At 56.1% G+C, this 25,929-nt stretch overlaps 1 protein-coding gene across 2 annotated transcripts; it reads left to right on the plus strand.

Annotated features, from left to right (window-relative positions):
- The first annotated feature begins 458 nt into the window (after positions 1-458).
- PUF60 (poly(U) binding splicing factor 60) lies at positions 459-24,635 on the plus strand. 2 transcript variants are annotated; one of them, XM_074559237.1, is made up of 11 exons: positions 459-578; positions 7,200-7,295; positions 9,254-9,343; positions 10,265-10,315; positions 14,363-14,524; positions 15,583-15,675; positions 16,753-16,966; positions 17,359-17,549; positions 19,541-19,676; positions 20,766-21,004; positions 23,527-24,635. In XM_074559237.1, the coding sequence occupies exons 1-11, from the start codon at positions 552-554 to the stop codon at positions 23,824-23,826; spliced, it is 1,599 nt and encodes a 532-aa protein (XP_074415338.1). In that variant the 5' UTR covers positions 459-551; the 3' UTR covers positions 23,827-24,635. The 2 variants fall into 2 exon arrangements, with proteins under 2 accessions (XP_074415338.1, XP_074415345.1); XM_074559244.1 differs by lacking the exon at positions 10,265-10,315.
- The last annotated feature ends 1,294 nt before the right edge of the window (positions 24,636-25,929 follow it).

Genomic DNA, 25,929 nt, shown 5'->3' on the forward strand with positions numbered 1-25,929 from the left:
GTCCGCCCCCGTAACCCATCCGGCACCTCCCGGTGCCCACGGCCGGTACCGGGGGGGTTCCGCTGCTCCCTCCCTCGGCTGCGACCAAAGGCCACCCGGTGTCAGTCGGATTTAGCACGTTCCATCCCGTTTTAGCTGGGTTTACTCGGGTTTAACGCATTTTAGCTCGTTTGAGCCCGTTTTATTCGGGGCCCGGCCAGCCACAGCCCTGCCCGTGGCACAGGCAGCTTTGGCCCGTCCCGAGGCACCGGGCACTGCCAGCCCAGCACCGATCCAGGAGCGCTGAGGCCGCAGCAGCCGCGCTGGAGCCCCGTTCCCCCGGGATTACACCATATTTTATTTTATTTTGTTTTGTTTGTTTTATTTTGTCTCGTCCCGTCTCCCCTCTCCGGCAGCGGTCGGGCGGCGCCATCTTGACAGCCGCTGGGGTCACATGACACCCCCCCGAGCTGTCGCGAGACTTCTCATCGCGAGGGCCTCCAGAGCGTTTCCCGCGCGCGCGCCCCGCGGAGCTCTCGCGAGACCCGCGTGCTGCAGACGGGAAGGACAAGATGGCGGCGACAACGACGGCGGCTCTGGTGAGGGGGCGGCGGGACCGGGACCGGGCCGGGTTGGGCTGGGCCGGGCTGGGATGAGATGAGCCGGGCCGGCTCCTCGGGGCGGGATACAGCGTGGCCGCCGGGCGGATCCGCCCGGGCCGGGCCTTCTCCGGTCCCGCGGTTATGAGGGGTCGGCGCCGTTTCCCGTCTCTTGTGGCCTCCCCTGGCGGCCTTCTCCGTGTGGAAGGTGTCGGTGTCCCCCGCGCCGTCCTGAGCTGCCGCCCCGCCGTGGGTGTCCCAGTGAGGGGAGCGGGCTCGGCCGTCCCGTGCTGGGTGCCGTGCAGGCAGGCCGCTGTTCTGGGCTGCTGCTGCCAAATGCATCGCTTTAAACTCTTCTTTGGGCTCCCAAATGCATCGTTTTAAACCCTTATTTGGGTTTCTACTTCCCAGTGCATCGCTTTAAACTCTTCTTTAGGGTCCCGTTCCCAAATGCATCACTTTAAATGCTTCTTTGGGGTCCCGTTCCCAAATGCATCGCTTTAAACGCATCTTTGGGCTCCCAAACCCATTGCTTTAAACGCTGCTCTTTGGGCTCCCGTTCCCAGATTCTCCTCTTTAAATGCTCGGTGTTGAGATAGGCTTCCCAAATCTTAAATGCTGCTTTTGGGTTCCCATTTCCAAATTCACCTGTTTAAGTGCTCGGTGCTGGGCTGGATTTCCCAAATCCATTGCTTTAAATGCTGCTTTTTGAGCTCCCGTTCCCAAATTCACCTGTTTAAATGCTCAGTGTTGGGCTGGGTTTCCCAAATCCACTTGTTTAAATGCTGCTCCTGTTCCCAAATTCGCCTGTTTAAATGCACGCTTTTGGGCTAGGTTTCCTAAATCCATTGCTTTAAACACTTATCTTTGAGCTCCCGTTCCCAAATTCACCTGTTTAAATGCTCAGTGTTGGGCTGGGTTTCCCAAATCCACTTGTTTAAATGCTGCTTTTGGGCTCTTATTCCCAAATTCACCTGTGTAAATGCTCAGTGTTGGGCTAGGTTTGCTTTCTCTAAGCCATTTATATAAATGCCAGGTTTTGGCTCCCATTCCCAAATCCACTTTAAATGCTTCTCTTTGGGCTCCAGTTCCCAAATTCCCCTGTTTAAATGCTTGGTGTTGGGCTAGGTTTCCCAAATCCATTGCTTTAAACGCTTCTCTTTGAGCTCCTGTTCCCAAATTCACCTGTTTAAGTGCTCCATGTTGAACTAAGTTTCCCAAATCCACTTGTTTAAATGCTGGTTTTGGGCTCCCATTCCCAAATTCACCTGTTTAAGTGCTTGGTGTTGGGCTGGGTATCCCAAATCCGCCTGTTTAATGCTGCTTTTGGGCTCCGTTCCTAAATCTGCCTGGATAAAACCTGAACTCCCTGATTTTATGGGAGTCCTTTGTGAGTTCTGGGACATTTCTTGCTCTTTGCTGGGTGGCTGCAGGTGAGAGAGAGCAGGAATTTGGGGGAGGCTGTTGGTTTTTGTGAAAAACGCCAATCACTCGTTTTTAAAATTTTAGCATTTTTATAGTAACAAAATGGTTATAAAAACAGTGTGGAAAACGCCAATCACTTGTTTTTAGATTTTTAAAAGATTAATAGTAATAAAATGGTTATAAAAATAGTAATATAATTAGAGTAATAAAAATTTGGACAATTGAGATTATAGTTGTGTTGTAATACAAGACAATAAAAACAAAGAGCTATGCACAGTCTGGGTACCTTGGTGTGCTGTGGGACAGAGTAGGGTCAGGGGATGTGTGTGGGATTCTCAGGGAATGCAGGATCCTGCCCCTTGGTGTGCTGGGTGGGAATCTCAGGGAATGCAGGATCCTGCCCCTTGGTGTGCTGGGTGGGATTCTCAGGGAATGCAGGATGAATCCTTGGTGTGCCGGGTGGGATTTTCAGGGAGTGGAGGATCCTGCCCCTTGGTGTGCTGGGTGGGATTCTCAGGGAATGCAGGATGGCCCTTGGTGTGCTGGGTGGGATTCTCGGGGAATGCAGGATGGCCCTTGGTGTGCTGGGTGGGATTCTCAGGGAATGCAGGATGGCCCTTGGTGTGCTGGGTGGGATTCTCGGGGAATGCAGGATGGATCCTTGGTGTGCTGGGTGGGATTCTCAGGGAATGCAGGATGGATCCTTGGTGTGCTGGGTGGGATTCTCAGGGAATGCAGGATGGATCCTTGGTGTGCTGGGTGGGATTCTCGGGGAATGCAGGATGGCCCTTGGTGTGCTGGGTGGGATTCTCAGGGAATGCAGGATGGATCCTTGGTGTGCTGGGTGGGATTCTCAGGGAATGCAGGATGGATCCTTGGTGTGCTGGGTGGGATTTTCAGGGAGTGCAGGATCCTGCCCCTTGGTGTGCTGGGTGGGATTCTCACAGAATGCAGGATGGATCCTTGGTGTGCTGGGTGGGATTCTCAGGGAATGCAGGATGGATCCTTGGTGTGCTGGGTGGGATTCTCAGGGAGTGCAGGATCCTGCCCCTTGGTGTGCTGGGTGGGATTCTCAGGGAATGCAGGATGGATCCTTGGTGTGCTGGGTAGGAATCTCAGGGAATGCGGGATGGCCCTTGGTGTGCTGGGTGGGAATCTCAGGGAATGCAGGATGGCCCTTGGTGTGCTGTGGGACAGAACAGGACTCAGGGGATGTGTGTGGGATTCTCAGGGATTCCAGGATGGCCCCTTGGTGTCAGTGCTGGCCCTGGGATCCCCTGCTGGGGCTGATCCAGCTGATTCCTTGCTGCAGGAATCCCAGCTGTGTGGGACATTGTGTGGCACCATGACAGGGCTGTGATCGTTCTCCCAGTTCAGTGCTCCCCTCATTGTCGACGGAAGGAGACCAGGACATCAATTGATCATCACAGGCCCAATTTTATTGATCAGTACAGCGGGTTAAATACAGTTCATAATGAGCTTCATACATATTGCAAAAGTTGAGCTCAGGATTGGTTAGTTACATATCAGCAACTACACCTACTTCTGCATTCCTATGGTTCTACTTTTGATACTTTCTACATATTCTCAGGATATATTCAGGAATAATCTACTCCCTATCCTCATGTTGCAGCAAGGTCACTGATTGCTAATTGCTGACATCTCCTTTCAGCTTGCTGACTGCTGACTTCCTTCTCTCAGCTTAACCAGCGGCATTATGTCAGTATGGCCTTTCTTAGCTAACCAACTATTAATAAAACTCTCCACACCTCATTTCGTGGGCTGGGACCTTCCCATGTCCCGTGGGTGTTCTCCTGTGCTCTCTCCTGATTCCTGGCAATCTTTGGGCTCTCTGCACCCCTGGGAATGGGCACAGTGTTCCAGGCACCTCACCAGTGCCGTTTGGGACAGTAAAACCTCTGTGGGGGCATTTTGGAGCACTCCCTGTCACCATCAGCTCCTCTGGCAGTGCCTGGCTTCCTTTGCATTCCTGACTCCCAGCTGGGTGGGATTCAGGGTGGGTGCTCCTGCCCTCAGGAAGGTGTGCTCTCCTGTGGGGCCTCACTGACAGCAGTCCTAGTGCAGGTGAGGGACAGATCAGCATTTCTGGCTTGTGTTTGTGGCCAGGTGGAGATGGCATTTGGGGACATGGTCACTGCTGGCCTGGGCAGTGCTGGGGACAGTTGGGCTCGGTGGGCTGTGAGGGCTTTTCCAATCTCAGCAATTCCATGATTCCACATTGCTTTGCTGGTCTGCTTTTCAGCTTGGCTGTGGCTCTGTGCACTGCAGTTTGCAGCTCCATCCACCTCTGTTCTGTGTGCCTGTTGGTGCCCTGGTGTTGCCATCATCCCTGTGTTCCTTGTGTCCCACTCCAGCCATGGGGAACACCTGCAGCCCTGGGTGCTGTCCAGACACCTGGAGAGCAGGATTTTGTCCTGGGAGTGTTTGTTTTCTGTCTGCTCCACGTTCACAAACCTGGAGGCTGCACAAAACCAGGAGTCTCATTCTTGCTGCAAAATAGGAGTCAGAATATTGGGGATATATCCTGGAATGGCTGGGCTGGGAAGGGGAGCTGTGGCTGCCTCATCCCTGTCAGTGTCCAAGGCCAGATTGGAGCAGCCTGGGATAGTGGAAGGGATCCCTGCCATGGCAGGGGTGGAATGGGATGAGCTTTAGAGTCCCTCCAGCCCAAACCATTCCATTATTCAGGGCAATCCAGGAAAAGCTTTGCTTTTGGTCATGGCTCCTGCTCTGAACAGAGGTTTTCCCATGGATCTTTTTACTCAGAGCAAAGACCTTCCACAGGAACATGTCCAGGACCACAGGCTGGGGTTGTCCCTGCTGGTTTTTGCATGGTTGGTGGGAAATGTGGAGTCGAGGGAAGGAACAGCTCTGTTTTGGTGGATGGTGCCACCAGAACCCACGTGAGCACCTAAGGCAGGGCCAGGTCCTGCTGCTGGGGCTGAGCTGGGGGTGCCAGCACTGGATCAGGCTGGAATTGGGGTGAATTGTTGGAGTCAGTCATGGTTCCAGGAGTGGGATCCATGGTCTGAGCAGTGGGATCTGTCGTAGTGTGTTGTTAAGTTTATTGTATTACTGCCCTATTTTATTATTGTTTCCACCTGTTTAATGTAAATGGTTCTGCCCTCCCCCAGTTTAGCCCTGCCAATTATGTTGTCCCCATGGCAACTCCCGCCATTGGGGTTGTCAGTTTTTTCAGTTATATCATTTCTCCTCCCTCTCCTTCCCTTATATGTAGACTTTCTCTCCTCCCTGGGCCCAGTCAATCACCCCCCACTCCTCCCAACTCTCCAGAATTTTTCTCTCTGGGGGTTGTGGTTGGCTGTAGTCCCGGGGCCCCTCCTTTACTTTGTATTTATTGGTTTCCCCATTATGTCCGTTATGTTAAATTCATCCCATCACCTTTCCCCATTGGTTCTGAGTAAACCCACCCCCTTTATAGTTTTGTTTCACCCTCCATTCCTCGTCACTCCCTGGATGGTGTCTTGGGTCCTTCAATAAGCCTGACTTCACCCCCAGTGAGTGTCCAGCTCCTTTCCTTGTCCATCTTAGCAGCGAGAGCCTGTCTGCAGCCAGCACCGCCCAAGGCCATCCAACGCCAAGGGGTGCTGGCAGGGAATTGCAGCTGGGTGTCGGCCCCTGCCCTCAGCTAGCCGGACACTGACCCTTTGGGCCACATATGCCTCGCCGCAGGATCACCATGCAGGAGGCAGTCATGGTTCCAGCAGTGGGATCCATGGCCCCAGCAGTGGGATTGCTGTTCTATAGTCAGTCATTGTCCCAGCAGTGGGATCCATGGCCCCAGCAGTGGGATTGCTGTGCTGGAGTCAGTCATGGTCGTAGCAGTGGGATCCATGGCCCCAGCAGTGGGATCGCCAAGCTGGATCCATGGCCCCAGCAGTGGGATCACTGTGCTGGAGTCAGTCATGGTCCCAGCAGTGGGATTGCTGTTCTATAGTCAGTCACTGTCCCAGCAGAGGGATCCATGGCCCCAGCAGTGGGATTACTGTTCTATAGTCAGTCATTGTTCCAGCAGTGGGATCCATGGCCCCAGCAGTGGGATCACTGTGCTGGAGTCAGTCATGGTCCCAGCAGTAGGATCCATGATTTCAGCAGTGGATTGTGCTTCTGTAGTCAGTCATGGCCCCAGCAGTGGGATCCATGGCCCCAGCAGTGGGATTGCTGTTCTATAGTCAGTCATGGTCCCAGCAGTGGGATTGCTGTTCTATAGTCAGTCATGGTCCCAGCAGTGGGATTGCTGTTCTATAGTCAGTGATTGTCCCAGCAGAGGGATCCATGGCCCCAGCAGTGGGATCACCATGCTGGAGTCAGTCACGGTTCCAGCAGTGGGATCCATGGTTCCAGCAGTGGGATTACTGTGCTGCAATCATAGTTCCAGAGAGCTAGAAAGGGACTTCAGGCAAGGGCTTGGGCTGGCAGGACAGAGGGGAATGGCTTCCCACTGCCAGAGGTCAGGGTCACTTGGGGTATTTGGGAGAAATCTTTCCCTGTGAGAATGGTGACCCCTGGCAGTGGTTGCCAGAGAAGCTGAGGCTGCTGCATCCCTGGAAGTGTTCCAGGCCAGGTTGGACAGGGCTTGGAGCAGCCTGGGATGGTGGAAAGTGTCCCTGCCATGGCAGGCGGTGGGACTGTGTGAGCTTTAGGGTCCCTCCAAAGCATTCCATGATTCTGTGATTTGGGAACGTTTCAGAGAAGGTTTTAAACTGAGAACTTGAGAAAGCTGGGTCAGCTGGGAGGGAGAGGGGAGGAGAGCATTGATGGGGACACTAGACAGTGGGTCTGTTGAGAGGATGGAGATGGTGTGCGCAAGGACTGGGGATTATCTGATAGTCTGTTCACAGCAAACCTGGCTGGAGAACTCTGTAAGTGTCCAGCAATCGCTTGGCTTGTTGGGATGTCTCTTCCCACAGGGGATGGTGGGAATATGAACTGGTTTTCCTGACATCCAGCAATCTCTTGGTTTGTACAGTTGCTGGGATGGCTCTTCCCACAGGGAATGGTGGGAATATGAACTGGTTTTCCTGGCGTACAGGTGGGTTTGGGAAGGGTTCTTAGCCAACTCTCATGTTCTGACATGAAGCTTTGGTTTTCTGGGAGGGAAGACAGGTCACTCCTGTGAGAGCAGATTTCCCTGAGCATCTGCTGTTTCCTCAGGGCACGGAGTCCATTAAGATGGAGAACGGGCAAAGCACGGCAGCCAAGCTGGGGCTGCCCCCTCTCACCCCAGAGCAGCAGGAAGCTCTCCAGAAAGTGAGTAAAACTGGTGGGAGTTTGCTCTTTGGGGGTGGGGGTGTGCTTTAATGAGCCTCTGGCACTGGTGGCGCCAGAGGGAACTCCCCACTGGATCTGTGGGGTCGTGGCCATGCTGGAGAGTCCCACAGGCACATTTGGGGCCAGGAACTGCTTGGTTTGGTTTGGAGTTCATGGACACCTCTGGGAGCATGATGGGAATTGCTGTTGGGGTGGGTGAGAGTGGGTTTCGTTTAAAAAAGTCAGTTCAGAAAAATGGCATCCTGAGTCAGATGGAAATTCTGAGCTAGGGTGTGGGTGCCACTGAGGAGCTCCAGGAGGGCTGAAATTGGGATCAGCTGCGCCTGGCCTGTCACTGTCCACACCCAGAGTGGGACACATCCCAGAGTATCCCTGTCCAGAGTATCCCGAGGTGGCAGGTTCACAGAGCTGTGTCCCTCTGTGTCCTCGGGGTGGCAGGGACACAGAGCTCTGTCCCCTGTCCTCAGGAGGCTCCGTAGGGCTGTGTCTGGGCTATCCCAGCTGTCCCTCTGTGCGGGCTGGCTGCCTCCCAGCCGTGTTCCCTCTGGCTTATCTGGAGCTGACAGATCCATGCCCCCCTGTCCATTTCCAGTTCCCAAAGCACAGCCCTCAAACCCCTGGGTTAGATCCTGCTGTTCCCTGGCAGCTCCCAAGCACAGCCAGGGACACCAGGTGCCAGGGGGTGGCTGTGTGTGTGTGTCCTGGGGAGTGAGGTTTGCCTTGGCACTGAGCTCTGTGCTGGCACCCCAGCATCTCTGGCTTTGCCGGGTTTGGGGAGGACTGAGAGAAACCCCAAGGGAGCCTTGGGAGGGCAGGGGTGAGCTGGGGCATTTAGGGAGCAGATCCAGAGGTGAGCTGGGGTATTTGGGGAGCAGAGCCAGAGGTGAGCTGGGGTATTTGGGGAGCAGAGAGAAGAGCTGCTGTGTTTTGGGAGCAGAGCCAGAGGTGCGCTGGGGTGTGGCGGTATTTGAGGTTCCCCAGGACAAGGGAAGAGAATCTTGACTCCATGTTTCAGAAGGCTGATTTATTATATTATGGTGTATATTATATTAAAAGAAAATGATATAGTAAAACTATACTAAAGAAATAGAAAGGAGACATCAGAAGCCTAGAAAGAAATGAATAATAAAATCTCATGACAGACTTGGCTAGTCCGACACAGCTGGCTGTGATTGGCCATTAGTTAAAAACAATTCACATGCTGGGTAAACAATTCTCCAAATCACATTCCAAAGCAGCAAAACATGGAGAAGCTGAAGCTTCCCAGCTTCTCAGGAGAAAAATCCTGGCAAAGTGATTTTTCAGAAAATATGTCAGTGACACTGGAGCATTTAGGGAGCAGAGCCAGGGAAGAGCTGGCATGTTCTGGGAGCAGATCTAGTGGAAAGCAGAGCCAGGGAAGAGCTGGCATATTTTGGGAGCAGAGCCAGAGGTGAGCAGAGCTAGGGAAGAGCCTGGTGTGTTTTGGGAGCAGATCCAGAGGTGAGCTGGGGCACTTAGAGAGCAGAGCCAGGGAAGTGCTGGCATGTTTTGGGAGCAGATCCAGAGCAGGCCAGGCGTGCTGAGGGGGCAGAGCCCAGCGCAGGGGTGGCCATGGGGAGGAGCAGGGAGCTGGAGCCCCTTCCCTCCTGTAGCAGCTGTCTGTGCAGAGGCTCTCAGAGCAGAGGACAGGACTGGAGGAGGCCGTGCCCGCCCGGCCCTGCAGGTAAGGGGCTGTGGGGGGCTGTGGGGATGGAAAAGGGGAACGCTGAGCTCCCGGTGCATGCTGCTTCCCTGGGCTGCCCCTCACCACACCCTCTGTGTCCCAGGGCCCTGGGGAGCTGGGGGCATTGCCCTGGTGCTTAGGCATGGAGAGCAGAAGGTTCTGGGAGCTGTGCAGGCCTCCTTCCCTGCCCCGCCGTGCCGTGCTGCCCCCACAGCCCCTGTTTTCCTTGCAGGCCAAGAAGTACGCGATGGAGCAGAGCATCAAGAGCGTGCTGGTGAAACAAACCATCGCCCACCAGCAGCAGCAGCTCACCAACCTCCAGGTGAGAGCCCCCTGCGAGCCGCTCCCCGTGCCTCGTGCTCCCCCCGACACGGTGGAGTTCTCAGGGCCCTCGGAACCAGAGCACAGCCCTGAGCCTGCAGCTCCCCCAGGCGCCCCGACTAACCTCACAAATTGCCCGCAGATCTCTCTTGTTCCCAGAGGAAATGGTTAAAAGTTCCTGTCCTGTTGGACGTCCCTTCTTGAGATACGAGAAGCCAAAGACTTTGCTGTGGGCTTTGCTTCTGAGCCATGTTTGAGGTGGTGAAGGGAGAAGAGAGCCTGGGAACGGTGTCCTATCACCATCTCCTCTGCCTGAGGGAGGGTCCCTGTGTCCCAGTGCTGCCCCATTTCCCTCCCCTGCACCCGGGTGCTCTCAATTCTGGAGAAGTTCTCTTGGCTGTTCCTGCTTGCACTGGAATGCCCATACTGGGAGAGCCCTTAACTGGGGTTTGACCTCCCCTCCTTCAGAGGTTTCTGGAACATTTCTCAGCGCCTTTCCTCAAAGTCAGGAAGCCCAAAACGAGGGCTTCGCCTGAGGAACCCCTGCGGATGTGCTCTCCCTGCCCGGCAGCCGAGGCCGTTTGGGGCTGTGCCTGGTTCTGAGGGTCTGCTCTAGTTGAGGGGCTCCTTTTAAATGCTGGGGGTGAACCAAGGACAGTGGTCGCAGAGGTTGCTATTGCCTTGAGTCCCCCCTGGGATCCCACCCTGCTTCCCGAGGCAGCAGCACAAGCCCACCCTGGCCTGGTGGGACCGGGCTCAGCAGGGTCCTGGCGCCGGACGCTCCTGGGGACCAGGCAGTGAGGGCCGAGGAAGGAGAGGCCTCTCGCAGGTGCCCCTGCGCCGCCGCTCTGCTTGAGTTTGTACAAACAGCCGTAGTATGCTCAGCTCCAACAGACTGAACTCTGTCTTTACTGTCTTTCAGATGGCAGCAGTGACAATGGGCTTTGGAGATCCTCTCTCACCTTTACAATCGGTCAATAGACATATTCACTTCTTCTGGGGCACTTGTCTTAGTCAGGGCCTAGCGTGGGGACGTTCGTAGTGGTGCCAATGCTCTTGTCCGCGCCCAGCGCAGCCCTCCCACATCCCCACGTGTACTGGACACGCCCAGGAGCAGAGCGAGGTGTCACTGCCCCGAGAAGACCCCAGGCTGTGCAGTCTGCGGGGACACTGCCACTCGGGGGCACAGACAGCTTTAGATTTCCACCAGTTCTGAACACACCCGTGAAATTGTGGGAGCTGCATTTCTAGGGATGCTACAGTTCTGAGGTCCCGACCTAAAACTAACGGCCAAGGTAACTCACCAAGGGGCGACTTGTTGTGGAACGACCTCCCAGCAGCCAGAGCCGGCCGCTGCTGGGGAGGGCCGGGGTGCCGGAGGTTGGCAGAGCATGGTGCAGCCCAGGCTCAGACTCTCTTTACTGTGCACGCTCCAGACCAGGGCAGTATGGCACGTTCCGAGTGCAGCCAAAGCAGGATGGGAGGGACAGAACTGCAGGGCTGATCACAGAGCTCCTGTGAGCCTTTGTGCCCCTTCTAATCAGAGGCCACAAAGAGCTGAATGACCTGGCATGAGCCATCCCCTCCTTTTTCTGGGCAGAGTGTCCTGTGACTCCTCTGTGCACCAAAGGTTCATTTGTAAATTCATTTGCACATTTGTAAATACCTCTCTGGCTTGCTGGACTATGAGATTTGTGCCTGGTGTAAAACACAGGTGGAGGTTTGAACTCCAAGGAAAAGGGCACTGAGGTGAAATGCCCAGTCTCCCTCCCTTGGCAGTGAGTGGTGTGTCAATGGGCAGCCAGAGTGGCTGTTCTGGGGCAGGGTAAGTTTGGAGTGGAGCAGAGCAGCCTTCTTGGTGTGGATTTGGCAGAGATGGTGTCAGAGCCCTCATGCCCAGGAACTCCCCCCATCCCTGGAGCTGCTGCCTGGCAGTGGAACTGCAGCAATTTGGCCTAGATTGTTTCTGGCTCATTCTCCCAGCTGGGCACAGCTGAGTTGGTGGCACAGGAAAGTTTTAATGGCTTGTGACCCCTTTTCCTCAGCCATTCCTCCCTGGGCAGTGACAGGTGGACACAGCCCAGGAGCAGGTACAGTTCAGAGCAGTCAGGATATCCCATTCTTGGCAGATGCTTCATGCCAGAGCCCACTCAGGATGCACAAAGTGCAAACAGGCCCCTGTCCAGCACTTTTCCTGTTGCCAGGGTTCCCCAGTTCCTTTGTGGAGGCAGCACAGCCTGAACTGAACTCCCTGAGCTCTGGGTCTCAGGGCCTGAGTGACAGCTTCCCCTGGGCTCAGTCCTCAGTGTCACAGTGTGAGATTCCCACGTCCCTTCACCATCCCCTGTGTCATGGCTGGTACTCGTGGTGAGAGCTGTGCATCACCTGCTTTGGTTACAAGAGCACCCCAAGGTGGGGTTTTGGCCTGTCGTTGAAATAACCTCCAATCCCTTTAGAGCAGCATTGCACAGCTGCAGGTGGGGGCTGCTGCCTGGCTGAGGCTTCGGGTGCTTTTCCATGTGACAGGAGAAGGAGGCACAGGGAGCAGTGAGATCAGCCTGGGGCTGCTGACAGCACTGAGATGTCCAGGCAGGAGGCCCTGACACCGACCTGTGCTGAGCTCAGGGGCCCAGGGCACGTCCCCCAGCCAGATGCTCCTGTTGGTGACCCACAGTCACAGAGTCAGCACAGCCCATCTCAGCTCTGCCTTCTGCAAGCCCAAAATCCCAGGGTTATTGGGGCTGGAAACAACCTCCAAGGTCATCGAGTGCAAGCTGTGCCTGATCCCCACCCTGTCACCAGCCCAGGTGTTCCCAGGACACCTCCAGGGATGGGGACTCCACACCTCCCTGGGCAGCCTCTTCCAGTGCCTGGCCACCCTTTGCAGGAGGGATTTCTGCTGTCTGAAAATCCCGAGTCCTCCTCACTCCCCCAGCTCTCCTTTAGAGTCCTGTGGCAGGGCAAGGTGGGCATTTCCTCCTGCAGAGGCTCCTTGAGAGAGGCACCTCCCTGGGACACCCAGGGTGACACTGCTGGTGGCTCTGAGCCCCTCAGCAGATGAGCTGCACACTGAGGGGCTTTCCAAAGCTGGGAATGTGCTGGAGCACCTGGCAGAGCAGCCAGCCTCTGTGTGCTGCATGTGCACGTGCCATAGTCCTGCTGGTCACAGCCTGCAGAGTAAAGAGAGCCGTGGCCCAGCCGTGCTGGGAAATCCTTAGCCAGGCAGGGGGCAACTGGATGTCACCCCAGGAGCAGCAGCTGGGGCTGGATGTCACGTCAGGAGCAACAATTGGGGTTTAATGTCACCTCAGGAGCAGCAGCTGGGGCTGGATGTCACTTCAGGAGCAGCAATTGGGGTTTAATGTCACCTCAGGAGCAGCAGCTGGGGCTGGATGTCACTTCAGGAGCCGCAGTTGGGGTTTAATGTCACCTCAGGAGCAGCAGCTGGGGCCGGATGTCACCACAGGAGCAATATTTGAGGCTTGATGTCACCTCAGGAGCAGCAATTGGGGTTTAATGTCACCTCAGGAGCAGCACTTGGAGCTGGATGTCACCACAGGAGCAGAGTCTGGGGCTTGATGTCACCTCAGGGGCAGAGTCTGGGGCTTGATGTCACCTCAGGAGCAACAATTGGGGCTGGATGTCACCTCAGGAGCAACATTTGAGGCTTGATGTCACCTCAGGAGCAGCAGTTGGGCTGGATGTCACCTCAGGGACAGTCTGGGTTGAGAGCTGTCCCTGTTTGCAGTGTCCTGTATGGAAGGGCAGGAGTCAAACCCTCCCAGGCTGTGTCCAGTGGCAATCCTGGACAGGAGCAGGAGTCCCTCAGGTACAGGCTGTGTCCCTGCTGCTGTGCCTGTCACAGATGAGCTCTCCCTCCTTTTGGGCTGCAGCATCCCCAGGCACAGCTCCTGCTTGTTGGGGCACCCCAAAAATCAGCCCTGAGGAGGCCCTGAGTGCTTTCCCTCTGCCCCAGGGGTCCCCAGGTGTCGCAGAGCTCCTCTGCTCCTTAGGGCACCCCAGAAGTCATCTCCTGAAGGCGCTGGGTGCAGCCCCTCTGCCCTGGGGGTGCTAGGGAGGGAAGGGGGGGCTCACAGCTCCCTCTGCGCTGCAGGGCAGGGCCAGAGGCATCACCTGCTGCTGCTGCACGTGCTCTGCACCAGCCTCTTGGTGCCCCAGGTGTGTCCCACCTGCCCCAGAGCCGTCCCCTCACCTGCAGGCAGTGACTCCTCCAGAGCCCCGAGGTGTGGCCGCATCTCTAGGGCCCCGTCCCTCAGCAGCTCTAGAGCTGCTCGGGGGGTGACAGCACGAAGGACAGACACACTGTGCTCTGCTTTTGGGATCCCTCCTGTCAGAATGGCTGGATTTGTCTGAGAGCAGGTTTCCAGGCAGACGTAGGGCACCGTAGCAGGAACCCTGCGTGCAGTGCCCGCATGGCGGGGCAGCCCCAGCACAGCCAGTGCCGCCAGGCAGGGATGAGTACTGGCACCACACGCTTCCCAGGAGTCCCGCTGGGCCACAGGAGTGCTTGGCTCTGCTGTTGAGCTGTGGCAGGGGTGGTGCCCAGTACTGGATCTCGCACTGCCGGGGGCGGGGGGAGGCTCTGGTGCCGGAGGGAGCGGGGGGAGGTTCCCAGGTTCCCAATCCAGGCCCTGTGTGCTGCCGGGGAGGGGGCGGGAGTGCGATGGATCTCTGCTGCTGGGGGGAGCGGGAGGGGTTCTCCCAGTGCCCCGAGCTGAGCCCTTGGCTGCCTGGAGGGGAAGCTGCCCTAGAGCGAAGGGATTCCCTCCTCCTGCAGGCGAGGCTGGAGGTGAGACCCGGCCGGAGGGGCCGAGCCGTGCGTGCCCCGGACTTTATCCGGGACCGAGGCGGGCGGATCCGCTCCAGCGGCCTGTGCAGTGAGCAGGGAACTCCTTCTGGTCCAGGCTGTGGCTGGCTCCGGGAGGGAAGCAGCAGGGGGAGGAGGCCCCGTGGCCGTGGCCAGCCTGGCACTGACCGGCCAGTCCTTGTCTCGCTACAGATGGCGGCCCAGAGGCAGCGCGCACTCGCCATCATGTGCCGGGTCTACGTGGGCTCCATCTACTACGAGCTGGGCGAGGACACCATCCGCCAGGCCTTCGCCCCCTTCGGGCCCATCAAGAGCATCGACATGTCCTGGGACTCCGTCACCATGAAGCACAAGGTGGGACGGGGTTAGGGTTCCCTGGAGGTTCCCTGCCTGCAGCAAGGGGTGGAACCAGAGGAGATTTAGGGTCCTGTCCCAGCCAAGCCCTTGTGGGATTGCCTGGGTCTGGCAAAGAGGAGGTGAACTGTCCTGGGAAGGGGTGGAATTCCTTGGGGGCAGTGAGAGCTGGTGGTGCTGATGCCCCATGATGAGGGGTTTTGTGGTCTTCTGCAAGGACATTTCTTTCAGCCATGTGTCCTAAACACAAAATGAGCATCTTTGCAGAATTCTGGAAGGAATTCTTCCCTGTGAGGGTGGGCAGGCCCTGGCACAGGTTGCCCAGAGAAGCTGTGGCTGCCCCATCCCTGGAAGTGTCCAAAGTCAGGATGGGGTTTGGAGTAACCTGGTCTAGTGGAAGGTGTGGAACTGGATGGGCTCTCAGGTCCCTACAGCCCAAACCTTTCCATGATTCCCAGCCCTCAAGGAACATCCTCCTCTCTTGAAGGCTTTCCAGATGCAGCCAGGAGAGGAAAGGGCCTCTATCCCTGTGAAGAACAGGCTCCTTTTAGCACTGGGGGTGAATGTTTGCAGCTCCCTGATCTGCTTAGGGCAGGATTGTGGTGGGAGCTGGGGATGTGTGGGATGAAGTGCATGGAGTCAGAATCGTTGAGGTTGGAAAAGAGCTCCCAGAGCACTGAGTGCCACACTCAGTCATTCCTTGGACATTTCCAGGGATGGGGACTCCACACCTTGGACAGCCCCTTCCAATGCTTGACCACCCTTCCAGTGAAGAAATTCCTCCTGCTGTCCAGCCTGAAGCTCTGGAAGTGCTGACAAGGCAGCAGCCCTTAGTTAGGTGGGGTTTTGCTGCAGAGCCTCAGAGTCTGAGAGGCTCCAGAGTCAGATGTCCTTGGGGGAACCTCTGCAGGCATCTTCTGCCACATTAAAATGCTTTTCTAAGGGATCTCTTTGGGCCACGAGCAGGAATCAGTGAGGTGGGAATCAATCCCACCTGTAGGTCCATGGGCAAGCTTGGCACAGCTGGAGTGACTGACAGGTGTCTCCTCCCATCCCAGGGCTTTGCCTTTGTGGAATACGAGGTTCCTGAGGCTGCCCAGCTGGCCCTGGAGCAGATGAACTCTGTCATGCTGGGGGGAAGGAACATCAAGGTGAGTAACACACCTGCTCTGCAAATTCCTGCTGCCCTTTTCCTGGAAATGCTCCCCACAGCCCTGTGGTGGGGGAAGGAACCTAAAGACTGTTCCCTGATGGACCTTGATGTCCAACATGGGGCACACGGTGGCTCTGGGTCCCTTCTCCTGGGGAGAAACCTGCAAGTCCCACCTGAGACTGGCCCCAGGGACTGCACTCAGGTTTACCCACCCACACATGGAATTCTTTTGAAGACAAAGCAGAGGGGATTCTTTATATCTTTCATGGTGTCTCTGACACGCCCTGAGTGTGTGCAGAGTGCCATGGTCCAGGGAGTTTAGGAGAGAGGGAGGGATGCTGTGGTTTGCTTGCAGAATGCTGCTCAGTCCCTGGAATGCTGCTCAGTCCCTGGAAGTTTGTGTTTGGCAGGTCAGGGAAGGTAAATGGGTACAGGGAGGAGGAGCAGAGCCCAGGACCCCGTCAGTGCAGGCTGTTCTGGGCCTGTTCCCTCTGAGCTGTGCTGTGCTTTGCACAGGCAGGCAGGGACCAGGTGCTCCGTGGGCTGTCCGTACCAAACCACAGGATAATGGAGCTGTTCTGGGCCTGTTCCCTCTGAGCTGAGCTGTGCTGTGCTTTGCACAGGCAGGGGCCAAGGGCTGCCCCGCTCCATGGGCTGTCCGTACCACAGAATAATGGAGCTGTTCAAGTGGTAAATCCCTCCCAGCCCATCGAGCCCAGTCTGTCACCCAGCCCAGAGCACTGAGTGCCACCTCCAGCCATTCCTTTGATGTCTCCTGGAATGGGGACTCCAGCATCTCCTGGGCAGCCCCTTCCAATGTCTGAATGCCTTTCCTTGAGGAGATTCCTCCTGATGTCTATCCTGAGCCTCCCCTGGCCCAGCCTGAGGTTGTTTCCCCTTGTCCTGTCCCTGTTCCCTGGAGCACAGCCCGACCCCCCCGGCTGTCCCCTCCTGTCAGGAGCTGTGCAGAACCACAAGGGCCCCCTGAGCCTCCTTTCCTCCAGGCTGAGCCCCTGCCCAGCTCCCTCAGGTGCTCCAGGCCCTTCCCAGCTCCATTGCCACCCTGTCCCTGCAGGTGGGGAGGCCCAGCAACATCGGGCAGGCTCAGCCCATCATTGACCAGCTGGCAGAGGAGGCCCGAGCCTTCAACCGCATCTACGTGGCCTCGGTGCACCAGGACCTGTCCGATGATGACATCAAGAGCGTGTTCGAGGCCTTTGGCAAGATCAAATCCTGCACCCTGGCCAGGGACCCCACCACAGGGAAGCACAAAGGCTACGGCTTCATTGGTACAGCTGGGTGCACCTGGGGAGGGGGTGTCCTCTGTTCCTGGGCTGGGGCAGGGCAGGGGGTGTCGTCTGGGCTGCTCTCAGGGCTGGGATTTTCCTTAGGGGATGGGAATAAATTTGGAGCAGGTCAGAGCTGGATTTAGAAATGTAATTTATGGTGGCTGTGAGGGGGTGAGGCCCTGGCACAGGGTGCCCAGAGCAGCTGTGGCTGCCCCAGCCCTGGCAGTGCCCAAGGCCAGGTTGAAGAGGCTTGGAGCAGCCTGGGACAGTGGAAGGTGTCTATGGCAGGGAGTGGGGCTGGAAGATGTTTGAGGTCCCTTCCCACCCAGACCATTCCATAATTCCATGACTGAACAAGGGAAGGCTCACTAGTGAATGATCTCGTCCTGCAGAGTATGAGAAGGCCCAGTCCTCCCAGGATGCCGTGTCCTCCATGAACCTGTTTGACCTGGGGGGTCAGTACCTGCGCGTGGGCAAGGCTGTGACACCCCCAATGCCACTGCTGACCCCTGCCACACCTGGGGGGCTGCCCCCTGCAGCTGCTGTCGCTGCTGCCGCTGCCACCGCCAAGATCACAGCACAGGTGAGACACGGGCTGGGACAGGGGAGACACGGGCTGGGACAGGGGATGGACAGGTGAGAGACACAGGGATGGAACAGGGACAGCACAGAGCACTGCACAGGGTGTCCAGAGAGGCTGCCCCAACTCTGGAAGTGTTCCAGGCCAAGTTGGGCAGAGCTTGGAGCAGCCTGGGACAGTGAAAGGTGTCCCTGCTCGTGACAGGTGTGTGACTGGATGAGCTTTAAGGTTCCTTCCAGCACAAGCCATTCCAGGGTGCCATGATTGCAGATCATACTCTGTCCCAGGATTTCACACATGGAGGCTTGGCCCTGGCAGTGGGCAATCTGAGACACCAGATTGTGGAATCATCTGGCACAGCTGATGAGACCTTCATTCCAAGAACTGGTGGGGAAGGGTGGAGGGAATTCCTAGTCTGGAAACCAAGCCAGCAGTGAGGGAAAAATGTTTGCAGGAGAGGCTGAAAGAAAGCAGGAGAGGACATGGAAGGGATGAGGACTGGGGGCAGGAGCAGCACTCTGGCTGCAGGTCACACCTGTAGCAGGGTGGAACAGGCCTGGGATGGCTTTAGGCTGCTAAAAACAGGGAAAGGCAGAGATGGAGTGGGTTGGATATTGGTACAGAGCTTGAGTTCTCTGATTTTGTTTTCCTGAAGTACCAGGAGCTCCTGGGTGGGACAGATTCCCAAGGCTGTGCCCCCCTCCCAGCCTTGGGCAGCAGGATCCCCCCCATGGCACTGCAGCCCATGGAGCAGGACAATTCCAGCACTGTTTGTGTTGTGGGGTTTGCTTGGGCAGGAATTGCTGGGCAGAGCAGCCCCTGGTGGTGCTGCAGCGTGGCTGAGGCTCCAAAAGGCTTTTTGGGAATGTTTCCCTGAAGGGGAAGGTGGAGGCAGGAGTGGGAGGAGCTGCTCCTCATGTGGAACTCACAGGTCCCAGGAGAGATTCCAGAGGGCTGGATAGCCCTGCAGTCAGGGCAGGGAGGAAGCTGAGACATGGCTGGAATTACCTGGATCAGAATCACTTGGGAAGGGAGAGTGAACTCTGCTTAATGATGGGGATGTGGTACAGACACAGGTAAATCCTGCTGTTCTGTCGGGAAACTGCAGGATCTGTTCCTGCCAGGAGAGTGGCACTAGAGAGAGAGGAGCAGGGGTCACCCCTGTCTGCCTGAGGGCGGAAAAGTCAGACTTGCAGGGAAGTGAAGGAACCAGAAGTATTGGGAGAAGTTTTTTAGCCATTTCCAGTGGAGCCAGAAATTCCAGTGGGTTTGTTCCAGCACTTTCCCGTTCTCCTTCAACAGGAGCTTCATCTCCAGTGGAAATAGGAGTGGCCTTGTGGGCACTGGGGGCAGAGCCCTGATGGGATGGGTTGGATCCCAGGGCTTGGGCATTTATGTAGGGGAGAGTTGGGATATCACAGCAGTCACAGATCCACTGACATCTGGGATGGAAGGACAAAACCTTGGGATCTTCTGCTCTGCCACACCAGGGATTACAGGAACCCCGAGAACACAAGGGAGAGGAGGATATGAGCAATTAAACCAGGACTGCAATGGCCTGGAAAGCAACAACAGCCAAAAACATGGGGATCCTGGAGTGTGCTTTAGGCACATTATTTCAGTACTTCCATGGAAGTGCTTGTTGTTCCGCTGGATGTTCCTCCTGGATGCTGTTGGAGTGCTGGGTGTCTGGAATCAGGGTGTTCCTTGGGATTGGGGTTCCAGGAGGAGGTTTTTCTCCCAGGGTTTCATTCAGAGTTTCTATGTCCCTGCTGGCCTGGGTGACACCTCTGCCTTCCCTCACAGCCCTGGGAGCTCCCGGTAATGGGGTGTTGGAATTTCCAGGTGCAGGGAGCTGAGCCTGGCTGGCTGCTCTGTTCCTGGGGATGGAGTGTTGGGAATGTCCTGGGTGCAGGGAGCTGAACCTGGCTGGCTGCTCTGCAGGGACAGTCCCTGGGGCAGGGCTAACCCCAGGTTTTCCCTGTGTCCCACAGGAAGCCGTGGCAGGAGCTGCAGTGCTGGGCACGTTGGCCACCCCGGGGCTCGTGTCCCCTGCCCTGACCCTGGCCCAGCCCCTGGGGGCCCTGCCCCAGGCTGTGATGGCTGCACAGGCCCCTGGTGTCATCACAGGTGGGTCCCCTCCTCCTGGTATGTGTGTTCCCTGTCTGCTGGCACCTGTGTGTGTCCCCTTCTGTCACCTGTGTCTGTCCCTTCTTCCTGGCACCTGTGTGTGTCCCTTCTTCCTGGCCCCGCTGTCCCCTTCCTCCTGGCACCCCTGTCCCCTGTCTGCAGGCACTTCTGTGCACCCCCTTCTGTCACCTGTGTCTGTCCCTTCCACCTGGTACCTGTGTTCCCTGTCTGCTATCACCTGTGTGTGTCCCCTTCTGTCACCCATGTCTGTCCCTTCTTCCTGGCACCTGTGTGTGTCCCTTCTTCCAGGCCCGTGTCCCCTTCCTCCTGGCATTTGTGTGTCATCTTCTATCTGTCATGTGCATGTGCTCTTGTCACCTTTGTGCTTCTCCTCCTGTCACCTGCACATGTCTATCCCCTCCTCCTGCCACGTGTGTGCCGTGCCTCTTGTCACCTCTGTGTGTCCCCTCCTCCTGTCACCCGTGTGTGCTCTCCCCCTGTCATCTGTGTCCCTTTTCCACACATGTCACTTTGTGCCACACGTGAAGCTGGACTCCTGCTCCTGGCCCTGCCTGGGCTGGAGCTGGGAAGTTTTATGGATTCATTTTGTGTCCAATAGATGGGACAGGCCATGGTTCCCAGCAGGAACACCTGGCATGGGGGGAAAAGCTGGGAAATTGGCATTGGGTGTCACTGACCATTGTCCAGGTGTCACTGAGCGTGGCCTGGGTGTCACTGAACATTTTCTGGGTGTCACTGACCATCGCCCAGGTGCCACTGACCACTGCCCAGCTGTCACTGTCCAGCTGTCACTGACCACTGCCCAGCTGTCCCTGACCACTGCTCAGCTGTCACTGTCCAGCTGTCCCTGACCACTGCTCAGCTGTCACTGACCACTGCCCAAGTGTCCCTGACCATCACCCAGCTGTCACTGACCATGGCCCAGCTGTCACTGACCACTGCCCAAATGTAACTGACCGCTGCCCAGCTGTCACTGACCACTGCCCAAGTGTCATTGACCGCTGCCCAAGTGTCACTGACCGCTGCCCAGCTGTCACTGACCACCCTCCTGTCCCCGTGCTCTCCCAGGTGTGACCCCTGCCCGGCCGCCCATCCCGGTGACCATCCCGCAGGTGGGCGTTGTGAACCCCATCCTGGCCAGCCCCCCAGCGCTGGGGCTGGTGGAGGTGAAGAAGGAGAATAAGGAGGAGGAGGAGGTGTTCCAGGAGTCGGAGCGGCCGGAGATGCTGAGCGAGCAGGAGCACATGAGCATCTCGGGCAGCAGCGCCCGCCACATGGTCATGCAGAAGCTGCTGCGCAAGCAGGAGGTGAGTGTGCCAGGGGACAGCTGCCACCTGTGTGCCAGGGGACAGCTGCCAGCTGGGTGCCAGGCTGGGCTCTGCAGGGCCGGGGGCTCGGGGGCACCCAGAGCACCTCTGAGGGGCACCCACAGCACCTCTGGGCTCTCCCACAGCACCTCTGGGCTCAGGGGCATGAGACAGTGTTCACAGAGGTCCCAGGATGAGGGAAGAGATGAGGATCTGACTTCATGTTTCAGAAGGCTTGATTTATTATTTTATGATATCTATTACATTAAAACTATACTAAAAGAATAGAAGAAAGGAGTTCACCAGAAGGCCAGCTAAGAATAGAAAAGAAAGAATGATAACAAAGGTTTGTGGCTCGGACAGAGAGTCCGATCCAGCTGACTGTGATTGGCCATTAATTAGAAACAACCACGTGAGACCAATCCCAGATGCACCTGTTGCATTCCACAGCAGCAGAAAATCACTGTTTACGTTTTGTTCCTGAGGCCTCCAGCTTCTCAGGAGGAGAAATCCTAAAGAAAGGATTTTTCATCAAAGATGTCTGTGACAGGGGCACCCACAGCACCTCTGAGCTCAGCAACACCCACAGCACCTCTGAGGGACACGACAGGGCTGTGAGGAGCAGCCATAGGAAATGTGGAGCCTGGAATTGGAGCAGCCTGCCCAGAGAGGGGATGGAATTTCTGTCCTTGAAGGTGCCCAGAGGCCACCTGGACATGGCCCTGGAGCTCAGGCCAGGTGATCTGAGAGCCCAAGGGGCTCAGTCATGGAAGCGCTGGGTGCAGGTGTGTCACCCACCTTTGTGTCCTGTTGGGAGCACCCAGAGCACCTGGGGAAGCCTTTACTGGGAGGGCAGGAAAGGAACACAAAGAGAATTGTGACAGAACTGGGGAACTGTTGAAGAAAAGCCAAAAATACCTGTGTGGTGTTTTCAGGGTCCCTGTCGAAGGCGAGGAAAATGGTGAATCTGACTACGTGTTCTTAGAAGGCTAATTTATTGTTTTATGATATTATATTATTAAAGAAGACTAAACTAAACTATACTAAAGAATACAGAAAGGATACAGACAGAAAACTGGAGAGACAATTATGAAATCTCGTGATTCTCCCCAAAGTCCTGACACAGTTTGCCGATGTTTGGTCATTAAGTAAAAACAATTCATGTGAAACCACTGGAGCAATCACCTACCACATTCCAAAGCAGCAAAACACAGGAGAAGCAAATCAGATAAATTATTGTTTACATTTTTTGGTGAGGCTTTTCAGCTTCCCAGGAGAGAAATCCTGGCGAAGGGATTTTTCCAGCAAATGTGACAGTGCCATACCTGGATGGCAGCAGCACAGGGAAGATGGGAGTGGTGCCCAAGGCTCGTTGTGCTTCCAGGGTGTGTCCCAGGAAATAGCACACAGCATTCCCAGCCAGGGAGTTCTGATCCAGGGGCCAGCAGCACACAGGCCTGGAAACTTGTTGCCACATTTCTCTTCACAGAGAAAAGCAAGGCACAGTTGTTCCCAAGAATATTTCTATTTCACATTCTCTGAACATCAGAGAAAGGAAAAACAATTCTTATCATTTGCTGTGCCAAAGTGGAATGCAATATGGAGATTGCTTACCCAGAGTGATGGTGTTTTGTTTCCTTGGTCTGTCAGGGCCAGGTGTGTGTATGTGTGTGTGTCAGGACAGTCACGAGAGAGAGTCAGGAAATAAGTGCAGAGAGAGCAGTTGTGTGCAGAGTGAGTGCTTGGCAGATTCATTTTAGGTGTAATGTAACATAGTATAATAAAGTCATTAATTATTATTAAAGTAATTATTTAAATAATTTTATTATTTTAATTATTTAAAATTAAACATTGAGTAAAATTCATTAAAAATTGAAAGTATTTTTATTAATTTTAATTATTAGCGCAATTAATTATTATTAAAGTAATTAGCCTTCTAATAAGATGAAGTCCTCCTCATCATTCCTCCTTTGTCGGGTTGCCAGGCAGCAATAGAAGCTCAGTGATTATCCCTGAGAGCCTGAGCCTGCAGCCCATGGACGGTGCCTGTGTGGTGCTGGTGTTCACAGGGGTCCCAGGATGAGGGAAGAGATGAGAATGTTGACTCGATGTTTCAGAAGGCTGATTTATTATTTTATTAGATATATTGTATTAAAACTATACTAAAATAATAGAAAAAAGGTTTTCATCAGAAGGCTGGAAAGGAAGAGGAAAGGAATGATAATAAAATCTTGTGACTGACCAGAGAGTCTGAGACACCTGGACTGTGATTGGTCATTAATGAAAAACAACCACATGAGACCAATCACACATGCACCTGTTGCATGCCACAGCAGCAGATAATTCTTGTTTACATTTCATTTCTGAGGCCTCTCAGCTTCTCAGGAGAAAAAATCCTAGCAAAGGGATTTTACATAAAATATCATGGCAGCAGTGCCTGCAGTGGCTTTGGGGTTTGGGTGCTGGGCTGTGCCCCGTGTGTGTCTCCAGCCTTCATCCCCTCCTCTCCTCCCTCCCTGCAGTCCACGGTGATGGTGCTGCGGAACATGGTGGATCCCAAGGACATCGACGATGACCTGGAGGGAGAGGTGACGGAGGAGTGCGGCAAGTTCGGGGCTGTCAACAGGGTCATCATCTACCAGGAGAAGCAGGGCGAGGAGGAGGACGCTGAGATCATCGTCAAGATCTTTGTGGAGTTCTCCATGGCCTCAGAGACTCACAAGGCCATCCAGGCGCTCAATGGGCGCTGGTTCGCGGGCAGGAAGGTGGTGGCCGAGGTCTACGACCAGGAGAGGTTCGACAACAGCGACCTCTCGGCATGAACTGCGCCCCGGGGCTGGGGCTGGGCCTGGAGATGGGCCTGGACCTGATCCTGGGGCTGGGGATGGGCCTGGGCCTGGGATTTGGATTGGGCCTGGATCTGATCCTGGGGCTGGGCCTGGACCTGATCCTGGGCCTGGATCTGACCCTGGGGCTGGGATGGGCCTGAGCCTGGGGATGGGCCTGGGCCTGGGCCTGGATCTGATCTGGAGCTGGGACTGGGCCTGAGCCTGCATCTGACCCTAGGCCTGGGGCTGGGCCTGACTCTGATCCTGGGGATGGGCCTAGACCTGATCCTGGGCCTGGGCTGGGATTGGGCCTGGATCTGATCTTGGACCCTGGGGATGGTCCTGGGGCTAGGGATGGGCCCAACTCTGATCCTGGATCCTTGATCCAGGAAATGGGCCCTACTCTGATCCTAGGGCAGGGTTGGGCTTGGATCTGGGGATGGGCCCAGCTCTGATCCCAGGGCTTGGCTGGGCTTGTCTCCTGGGAATTGGTTTATCTGTGATCCCAGAGCCTGGTTGAGCTCAGATCCAGGGAAATGGTCCAGCTCTCATCCCAGGGCTTGGCCAGGCTCTGATCCAGGGAATCAGCCCAGCTCTGTCCAAGGAATTGGCCAAGCTCAGATCCAGGGAATTGGCCCAGCTCTGATCCCAGGGCTTGGCCAAGCTCTGCTCTGGGGCTGGCCCTGCCCCCTCTGCCTCCCGGGGTTTTTGTAGCCGCGTGTAAAGAACATTCCAGGACATTCCAGGGCGGGCATGGGGATCTGTTGTCTGGGGAGTTGAGATAAAAACACAGAGAAAGCCGGTGTCACGTGTGTGTGTGTGTGACAGGCCTGGCACCACCTCGGCCCAGACTGGCACGGGGCTGGCGCTGCACTGATACAGGGCTGGCACTACAACGGCACATCCTTGGCCTAGGCTGGCACAGGGCTGGCCCCGCCTCGGCCCAGTTTGGCACCTCCTCGGCCCGGGCTGGCACCCTGGGGAGCAGGGCCGGCCCCAGGAGGTGCAGTGGGTGCCCCTGCCCAGCCCCAGCTCCCACAGGCACACCGGGGTCAGTTCCCTGGGGGCAGGAGCGGCCCTTTCCCTCCAGGATGGACCCCAGGGATTGGGATAGAGCCAAGGGGGAACCTGGGGAGGGGGAGACACCCCTGGGGGCTCCTGTCCTGGGAGGGGGAAGTCACCCTTGGGAGCTCCTGTCCTGGCACTGGGAAGAACTGGGGGTGCTGGGATGGAGCCCCGATCCAGAGGAACCGAGCTGAGCCTGTGCTCGGGAATTCCACAGAACTGGGACCCAGCTGGAGGAAATGGTCCTGTTACTGAAGAAATGCAGATCTAAGGATGATGATCCTCAGGGAACTGCAGCCGGGAATTGCCGGAATTCCCAGCCCAGCCTCTCTCTTGGGTTGCTGCCAGGCCCGGGGATGTCCTGCAGCTGAGCCTGGGACACTCACCCGGGGCTGGAATGGCTCTGTCTGGAGCGCAGCCAGCAGCTGTGTCCACAGCTGGGATGTTGGAATGCTGGGATGCCCTGTTTAAAAGAGCAGGGATTTGGGGAATGCAGGGATTTGGGGATGCTGTGCCTGCAGCAGTTGGGATAGAGGGATTTTGGAATGCTGTGTCTACAGCAGCTGGGGTTTGGGGATTTTGGGATGCTGTGCTACAGCAGCTGGGATTTTGGGATGCCAGGGTTTTGGGATGCAGGGATTTGAGGATGCTGTGCTACAGCAACTGGGATTTAGGATATAGGGATTTTGGAATGCTGTGTCTACAGCCGCTGGGGTTTGGGGATGCAGGGGTTTGGGGATGCAGGGATTTGGGCATGCTGGAATATAGGGATGCAGGAATTTTGGGGGTGCTGTGCCTACAGCAGCTGGGGTTTGGGGATGCAGGGATTTTGGGATGCAGGGATTTAGGGATGCAGGGATTTGGGGATGCTGGAATATAGGCATGCAGGAATTTTGGGGGTGCTGGGCCTACAGCAGCTGGGGTTTTGGGATACTGGGATGCTGGGGTTTGGGGATGCAAGGATTTTGGGAAATAGGGATTTTGGGATGTTGTGCCTACAGCAGCTTTGGTGCAGTCTTTGGAAGCCCCAGG

Source organism: Zonotrichia albicollis, chromosome 1, assembly GCF_047830755.1.
Source record: "Zonotrichia albicollis isolate bZonAlb1 chromosome 1, bZonAlb1.hap1, whole genome shotgun sequence".
Classification (NCBI taxonomy): Eukaryota; Metazoa; Chordata; class Aves; order Passeriformes; family Passerellidae; genus Zonotrichia; species Zonotrichia albicollis.